The 8,777-nt window shown below is 49.5% G+C and overlaps 2 protein-coding genes across 2 annotated transcripts in view; both read right to left on the reverse strand.

Moving 5' to 3' along the window:
- The window catches only part of Lypla2 (lysophospholipase 2), a 4,600-nt gene extending 3,288 nt beyond the window's left edge, over positions 1-1,312 (reverse strand). The window contains exon 1 of the mRNA XM_021200137.1: positions 1,217-1,312. The gene's annotated coding sequence lies outside the window, so the exon portion shown is untranslated. The remainder of the gene's footprint in view (positions 1-1,216) is intronic.
- A 3,165-nt stretch (positions 1,313-4,477) lies between these two features.
- Pithd1 (PITH domain containing 1) overlaps positions 4,478-8,777 on the reverse strand; it is a 12,163-nt gene continuing 7,863 nt past the window's right edge. Inside the window, exons 4-6 of the mRNA XM_021200524.1 lie at positions 7,194-7,298; positions 6,021-6,129; positions 4,478-5,372 (exon numbers count right to left, since the gene is read on the reverse strand). Of these exons, the coding sequence (XP_021056183.1) occupies positions 5,271-5,372; positions 6,021-6,129; positions 7,194-7,298 (316 nt within the window). The 3' untranslated portion in view covers positions 4,478-5,270. The remainder of the gene's footprint in view (positions 5,373-6,020; positions 6,130-7,193; positions 7,299-8,777) is intronic.

Below are 8,777 nucleotides of genomic sequence, written 5' to 3' on the forward strand. Positions count from 1 at the left end.
GAAGGAAGGAAGGAAGGAAGGAAGGAAGGAAGGAAGGAAGGAAGGAAGGAAGGAAGGAAGGGGTCTCCATCCCAAGGCTGAGAAGCAGAAGTTATCCTCTTGGTCTAGAACTGGCACACCTGGTTTCTGACCCAACACCAAAGCCTAAGCATGGTACAGGTGGGCTGGCACTGGGCTTAGGGGTTGGAAGTGTGGGGGCAAGGGAAGGCAGGGCAGTCCCTGTGGCCTTCCCCCTGTGAGTCTCTGAGGGCTAACTGCATCTTTCCAAAGTCTCAGGTATCCGTTTCCTGGAATCCCCCTTCCCTGAGTCCTGCCCCTAGAGAGAGCTGGAGGAAACCCGCTGAAAACAGGCTTTCAGTCCCACCCACACCCCATCTTCTCCATCTTCTCTCCTCCCCTCCTATCCAGCCCCTATCCAGGCTTCTCAGCAGTCTGGCTCAGTAAGAAATTCCCAAGGCCTCTGAAAGCCACCCATGTCCCATGAGAGCCAAACTTCTTTCTGCCATCTTCTACCACAAACTGGTGCTCCAAGCCTTCCCAGCTCCACGGGGCTACCTGCTGTTGCTGCTGTCACTGACTCCAAATGGGTCCCCAAATGAACAGGTGTTGGGACTCCCAACACAAAAGAATATCTGGCTGCCTGGCCCCTCCCCATCCTTAGCATCCTCCAAACTCCGGAAGCTTGCACTACCTGCCTCTGAAGTGTCTTAAGGGCGCCCCGCCCTCCCGCAGGCTCCCACCTTCCAGCTCTGACCCCGACTGCCCCTCCTCACCGTAGGATGATCACACAGCATCTTTCCACACCTCTGACTGTGGGGTTCCTCTTCCCACAAGGAATGCACCTGACACCCTAAGCTAGGATTCCCCTTCCTCCTAAGCTCTGGGGACTCCCACCGCCACCCGGCTCCCACTCTCCAAAAGATGACCGTCGTCTCCCATTCTCCACAGTGGGAACTTGGGTTCTGACCCAGGGTCATTAGATCCCTACGGTGGCATCTGCTGCCCTGCCCCACGGCTCGCACCTGCCCACAAAGGGACATTGACCCTGGAAAGCCTCCGCCCCACAATGGGGTCTCCCACTGCCCAGCGCGCAGCCGCTCTCCCGCCACGCGCGCAGCCCCTGGCCCGGCCGTCCCGGGACTGGACAGCGCCCTCCGGCCACTCCCCACCGCCACCCCGGGACCCTCGCAGGCTCGCTGCGCGAACGCCTGGATACCTCACTCCCAGTGGCTTCCGAGACCGTTCGGGCGATTCTCCCCTTTCTCCCGCACAGACACACACTCTTCCCCCTCGGCCGCCCCCGCCGGAACTTCCGTTCGAGTCCCGGGAACCCAGCCATCCTGCTGCCGGAAGTAGCCCGGCCAGCAGTACGGAACCCGGAAGCGAGTCCGGCTCTCCAGGTAGAAGCTGCCATGTTGCCCACAGTGGGACCACTCCCTGTGATGCGACGCTGCCACCTACAGCGTCTGGGCATAGCAGGGGATTCCCAGATGTCCTACCAGCCAAGCCCTGCTGGTGGACCTGCGTCCTGGAGGAGAGATATTCCTCAGTATTGTTTAGCCTAAAGCCGTCTGCCCATCCCCTTGGAGCAGGGCGCACTTCCAGGAGTGGTCTTGGATGGTCACCACTGTCTTGTTTTATTAAGATACATTTTACCCCTTATGTCTCCAGTGCGCAGTATCTTATCCTTATGTCGTGAAATGTCTGTAAAGTCTCAGAGATTGGCTTCCCTCACAAAACTGGTGAATGCTTTTAGCTACACTTCTCCTGTCTTACTTTAGAGTTTTCTCCTTGTTCATCTTGCTTCTTGTTCACCCTCCATACTGTTTTTCAAGCTGTAGCATTATACAACCTGACCTGAAAAGACCTGAGATCATCCATCTTCCACTCTTATCTTTAAAGATGAGGAAACTAAGGCTTGGAGAGGGAAGTAAATAAATAGCAACCTCAAGATTACACTGTAATCTGTCTTTCCTGACCGGCTTCCTCAGCTATAAAATGATAATAACCACCTGCTATTTCATCACTTTGCTGTTAAGCTCCAACGAGGCCACGTAAACTTGCTTTGAACACTGTAAAATCACAGTGTGAGGCCTTACCCACTTGAAGAAGGACCCTGGGAAAGTCCGTAGGCCGTATCAGGATACTGACACACTGGCAGGGTTGGCTCGGCAATGTCCTTGACAAGTGATGCCTTGCAGGCTGCACAAAATGCCACCAGCTGTGAGCTAAGAACAAAAGGGCTTCATTTGGACACCACTGAGTCACACTGGTAAAGTGGAAATTGGACTTGGAGTCCAGGCTGAGAGACAAGCTGAATTGAAGGACTGAATCAGAAAGAACCTCTAGGGATCAGAAAACAGGAAATGAGTCACAGGGGTCCCTCAGCTGCAGAGGACTTCCAGATTAACCTACACTAGTTTTAGGTTTGGTTTGGTTTTTTTTCCCCACCCTATGAACCCAAAGCAATACAAGCTTGGGCAATCAACAAAAACACTTCCCTCCAGACAGAAAAGCAGTTGGTTCTTGTATTCAGGTCATGGGATGGTGCTTAAAATATGGAGATCAAGGGACCACAGCAAGCCAAAGACCTAGAAATGGATGTCACAAAAGAAAGGGGATTAAAAAAAGAGAGAGAGAAGTAAGCAATACAGCTAGCCCCAGTGCCCACAGAATCCTGCTGGGTTGGTCTGTGGATGAAATACAGCTCCTGTACTTTCTTCACATGAGCCACTGTGGCAAGTGATGCTTCCAACCTTCAGGCACAGTTCCAGGAGCTACCTGTGAGCACTTAGTGGATGGAACAAATGGGCTAGTATTGTGATGTGTTGGGTGTTTCGTGTGAATGACTTGCATCCACGTTTTGAGCACATGTCAGAGAACGAACTCAAGCCATCAGCCCTCAGAACTTTCTGCATAGACCGAACTCGCCTTCAGCATACAGAGATGTATCCACCTCTGCTGCTCAAGGCCTAGGATAAAGGTGTGGACCACCACGCCCAGCACTCGGTTATTGAGGCAGTCTCTGGTTTGCTGCTGTATTGTGTACTCCAGCCAAGCTGGCCCAAGGCTTGAGGGCAAGGTCCAGTGTCTGCCTAGCTCACTGCTATCCCAGACAAGTGCCATGTCCTGTGGTTTCTCAGCCTGATTCTAGGAACCCAACTCCAACTATCAGGCTTGAGCAGCAAACACTTCTACCCTTAAGGTTTCTACCCTTAAACCAGAGCCTTAAGGTTTATTTATTATTTATGAGTACACTGTTGCTGTCTTCAGACACACCAGAAGAGGGCGTCAGATCTCATTACAGATGGCTGTGAGCCACCATGTGGTTGCTGGGATTTGAACTCAGGACCTCTGGAAGAGCAGCCGGTGCTCTTTACCACTGAGCCATCTCTCCAGCCCCTAATCCAGAATGTTTAAATGGCCTTTATCTTGATGCTAGAAATCCATCCCAGGGCCACGCACAGTCTAGGCAGTGCTATCCCCGGAGCTCCCCTCGCCACCGGCCCTCCTAGTCTTGAGAGTTTTCTGAAAAGCAGGTTGGAAAGAGTCTGAATGCCCAGAGCACTGTTCAGTCTTGTGTGCTTCAGAACCTTGATTCCAAACAACCAAGGACCATCTTTCAAGATGGAGAGAAAGCGGCGGTATCCTCCTGACAAGAGTTCTCCAGGGCCAGATTCAGCACTTGCTCCCTTACCAGCTCTTCCTGCTTTCTGAAAACAGTGGGGTCTCGGCTGCTTTCGGCTGCTGGGACTCTTGCCAAGCACACTGCGTTTACTGAGGAGTAACTGCTCTCAGAATCCACACCCTTACTTCTTGTGGTGCCTCCAGCATCTCCCCTGCGTTTTAGATTGGATTTATGTGGCCGGGCGTGGTGGCACATGCCTTTAATCCCAGCACTCGGGAGGCAGAGGCAGGTGAATTTCTGAGTTCGAGGCCAGCCTGGTCTACAGAGTGAGCTCCAGTACAGCCAGGGCTACACAGAGAAACCCTGTCTCAAAAAACCAAAAAAAAAAAAAAAAAGGATTTATGTGTATGGCTGTTCATCTGCATGTTATGTTTGTGTACCATGTGAATGAAATGTCAACAGTGGCCAAGAGAGAGCATCTGATCCCCTGGACCTAGAGTTCCAAGAGTTCCAATTGGTACTGAGCCACCATGCCGATGTTGAGAAGCCAACTCAGGTCTTCTGGAAGAACAAAAAGTGCTCTTAACTAAGAAGCCATCTCTCCAGCCCACAGCCTCCCGTGTTTTTAAACGTAACTCCACCAGTTACTTCCCCCTTGTAAGAACCTCAGCATCCTTTTTACAAACTGCAGAGGCTGAACCTTTCCTGGAGGAATTGATGTCATCTTTATTTAATTGTGACATGCACAACCTACCTAGATCAAAAGAAAACAAGATTCAAGTTCAATTCAGTTCCTAGTGAGATATAAGTTTCATAGTACTACCAAGAGCACAGAAGAAAAGACAGACCTTAAGTCTCTAAGGATTTATTAGGAAGCTCATTAGTCACCATGAATGAAAGCCATGAACAGAAGGAGCAGGGTCTCCAGACTCCAGCACTGGGTTTACAACACAAGTTGAAAGCAGGTAAACACCAAGGAGGTCCCGAGGGGAATCTTTACTGTCTCCGTCTTAACCCAACCAGGCCACCCACACAGAGAAAGGACTCGCGACTATTTGGCTAGACAGTGTGTAAGACCTTCCCCAAGCAGTCACGTACCAGGAGACTCCTTCCTTTCCAACCACCATCGTGGGACACTTGTGTGTGACATATGACACCAGCTAGGCACCCTGACACAAATGTATAGCAATGACAGAAGGAGGATCAAGCAGGGACGCGTGTTTCTGGTTGGAGACCCTCCTGATGGCTAATTCAAACACAAAGCTCAGGTCTCAGAAGGATTCCTACAGTCAAGGAAGCAGCCTTTTTGAGAAAGGACAAACCACACAAGAAATCTGCCACAAGCAAGAAGCCACATGAGATCCCGTGGCCACAGACTGGAAAGTGAGCATTATTCATAACTGACAGATGCCACCCAGCCTAAGACCCAGTTTCTGCAGTGCCTTAGAGAGAGACTGTCCCTTGGCACCACACCGCCCCTGGTGGTGAGGCGGTTTCCACAGGCCAGGTTCCTACAGCAACCCCGAGACAAAGCCTGGCCAAGGCTGTGGCAGGCAACTCTTGCTGGAGCATCCTCTGTCCTTCCCAGCAGGTGGTCGCACATCTTCACTAACAGCACATCTGAGGGAGCCCCTGCTGGCCCTTAAGAAATGAAGTGTGTCTGCGGGGTGACCTGATGCACCCGGTGGTCAGCTGGGTTGGCTGATGCTTCATAGTTGCAGATGGTCACCTCATGCCGGCGAAGCTACAAGAAAAGGTGGAGATGAGGTCAGTGGCCACTAAAGCACACCCTGCAACAGCCCTTCCTCAGGCTCCCACCTCGGGAACCTTCTGACGCTCCCTCTGTGGACGCCTTTAATCTTGAGAAGCCAGCAAAGACTACTATCCACTCTCAAGGCTTCTCAGCAGCTGAGAAAAATCCAGGCAAGAACAGGAACTTGTCTAAGGAACTTATCATTTTATTGCTGGCGCCCAGAACAAGAGATTGTCAAGAAGGTGTGACAGGTGGAACGCATGGCCTCCTGTGTGCTAAGCAAGAGAGCCCTGTAGCAAAATACACGTACCGCAACACACATATAGCCATGTACACACACATATAGAAAATACACGAATTATAAAAGAACACTTATAGTCTATCCACTGAGGAAGTTATGATGAAATCTAAAGAAGCCAGGTTCTGAGGAAGCAGAGGCAGTGGATCTGTGAGAGCCAGGCAAGACTGGTCTACAAAACGAGCGCTAGGCCACCTACGGCTATATAATGACAGCCGTCACAAAACAAACAAAAACCCAAAGGGACATTATGAACAGATGGAGCAGCCAGCCCCTCCCTTGTTCTTGCCCTCGGCATGCCCGCTCCATGGTGCAGACACACACTGACCAATCTCTCTTACCTCAGTCCACTCTCCCCGCAGGCCAATATAAAAGATCTTCGTCGTATCTGCTCCAAAGTTTTTTGAAATATGAATGGAAAGATGATAGACATTTGAAAACCGGGAAATTCTAGAGGATGGAGGAGGAAGAGGGAGAGAAGACAGACACAGGTTACCATGTGGTTTGCATCTCGCTACCAGGGAGGATAACAGTTCAATGCCAAATTGCAGGCAAGTATCAGGGCACTCGATCCTTCATCACCAGTTTCCTTCAGAGCAGCAATTAATGAAGTAACCTTGTACTAAGCTCCTATCAGACCTTGTCTGAGGCAGGAAGGACAGAGAGACAAAGAAGCCACATACCTGGCATGTGGCATATGCCATCACTATACCCAGAAGGCAGAGGCAGGGGAATTATAAGTTTAATGTCAATTTGGTCTACAAGTGAATTCCAGGCCGCCAAGGATATAAGGCAAGACTGTCTGGGGGGAAAAAAAAAGAAGGAAGGAAGGCAGGAAGGCAGGCAAGTGTGCTGGAGAGATGGCTCAGAGGTTAAGAGCACTGATGGCTCTTCCAGAAGTCCTGAGTTCAATTCCCAGCAACCACATGGTGGCTCACAACCATCTGTAATGGAATCTCTTCTGGTATGTCTGAGAGAGCAACAGTGTACTCACATATACAAAATAAATACATCTTTAAAAAGAAAGAAAGAAAGGACAGTGCTCCTAGTGTCGAGGAACAGGAATGGCGTTTGACAAAGCAGGGTTCTAAGCCATTTTTATTGTGATGACTTCACTGAAGACTGGAGCAGGTGGGTGCGGGCGACTGAGTCCGACTAAGCCTACTCTGCAGAGGAATTCTGCAGACAGCTTTCTTAAGCCATACTAGCTGCTCACCCAGGACTGCTCAATACTTCCAAGTCAACAATCTCTGCCAAGCGCAGCCACGCCCAGGATCAAGCTTTCTCTGCTGTTTCAGCTCATTTCCAAGACTCGGAGAGTAGGACACTGGCCAGAACACAGAGGCAAGCACACAGGTTGCACGCTCACTGCAGGGGAAGAGCCATGAGCAGGCAGCATGCCTCCTGGGAGACAGGTACAGGAGGACAGAGTTCAAGGCTGGCTGGGCTATAGATCAAGACCGTCTCCAGAATGAGATGAAGGAAAGGCAGTGGAGGAGGGGTACCACGCTTACTTTGTAGCATACTCTAATTCTCCTGTAATGTCTCGGTTCAGACTAAAGGTCTGGTCTGGCTCCCGTTCTGTATCATCAAATGACATCTGTGGAATGTTCTTGTACCTGAGGGGGAGAAAAAAGAAGAAAGTCAAGGGATATGCATTATTAAATTTTTCAGTGTTTTAAAACTCCCTGCTGACTACTTAACTAGCCTCAGTTCCATCAAAAGATCAAAGTTAGGATCAGAATGGCACTCTCCTGGCATTTACATACAATCCAAAGACTACAAAGCTCAAGGCCTGCCAGCAGCCCTGGCTGAGGGAAACCAAAGCAGGAGGACTGCTTGGGCAGAGTTCACTCCGGGCACTTCAGGCAAAAGAGCAGGATCCCACCTTAAAGAAAAAAGGGAGGAAAGAGAGACTGGGAAGGGGAAGCAAGAAAAAAGCTAGGAACCAAAGCCCAAGCCAGGGGCATCGTTGAGTGGCTTGAGATCCTGGTTCACGCGCAGGGACTGCACAGAGAAGAGTGAACTCAACACATTCGGCCAACACCGAGATGTGAGGCAATAAAACAGCTTACTCTGCAGAAACACACCAGACACAGTTAAGAGATAAGATCAGGCAACTTAACACTCAAGCCAGTTTTGTGTTCCAAAAAAAATCACCAGAACAGCACTGAATAGCATCATGTTGTCTTTCTTTCCTCCTTTTTTTCCCTTTTTCTTTTCCCTTTTTTTCTCCCCCACCCCCCAACCCCCTGCTCTCTTCTCTCTCTCTTTTGGACACAGGGTCTCTCCATTATATAGCCCTGGCTGTTCTAGAACATGCTAGGTAGACCAGGCTGGCCTTGAACTCAGAGATCCACTTGCCTCTGCCTTCAAGTGTTAAAATTAAAAGCTTAAAATTAAAGCAACCATGCCCAGCAATGTTTCTTAAAATACTACAATCAGGGGTTTCTATTTCAAAAAGAGCACATAAAAAGACCACAAACTCATAAAAGGCTTTGGAAAGTTAAGATAAAACTGCCAGTAAAGGGGGGCTGGAGAGACGGCTCTGTGGGTAAGAACACTGACTGCTCTTCCAAAGGTCTAAGTTCAAATCCCAGCAACCACATGGTAGCTCACAACCACCCGTAATGAGATCTGACGCCCTCTTCTGGTGTATCTGAAGACAGCAACAGTGTACTTATTTATAATAATAAATAAATCTTTGGGTCAGAGCAAGCAGGGACTGAGAGAGCAGGGGTTGACTGGAGTCAGTGGGGTAGGCAGATGCTAAAAAATAAAATTCCTAACAACCACATGAAGACTCACAACCATCATCTATCTGTACACCTTACAGCTATAGTGTACTTACATACATAAAATAAACAACTCTTTTTAAAAAACTTCCAGTAAAGAAAATGTTAAGCCGGGCGTGGTGGCGCACGCCTTTAATCCCAGCACTCGGGAGGCAGAGGCAGGCAGATTTCTGAGTTCGAGGTCAGCCTGGTCTACAAAGTGAGTTCCAGGACAGCCTGCGCTATACAGAGAAACCCTGTCTCAAAAAACCAAAACCAAAACAAAACAAAAAAAAAGAAAATGTTAAAAAACAAACAAACAAA

The sequence above is a fragment of the Mus pahari genome, chromosome 6 (assembly GCF_900095145.1).
Source record: "Mus pahari chromosome 6, PAHARI_EIJ_v1.1, whole genome shotgun sequence".
NCBI classification, from domain to species: Eukaryota; Metazoa; Chordata; class Mammalia; order Rodentia; family Muridae; genus Mus; species Mus pahari.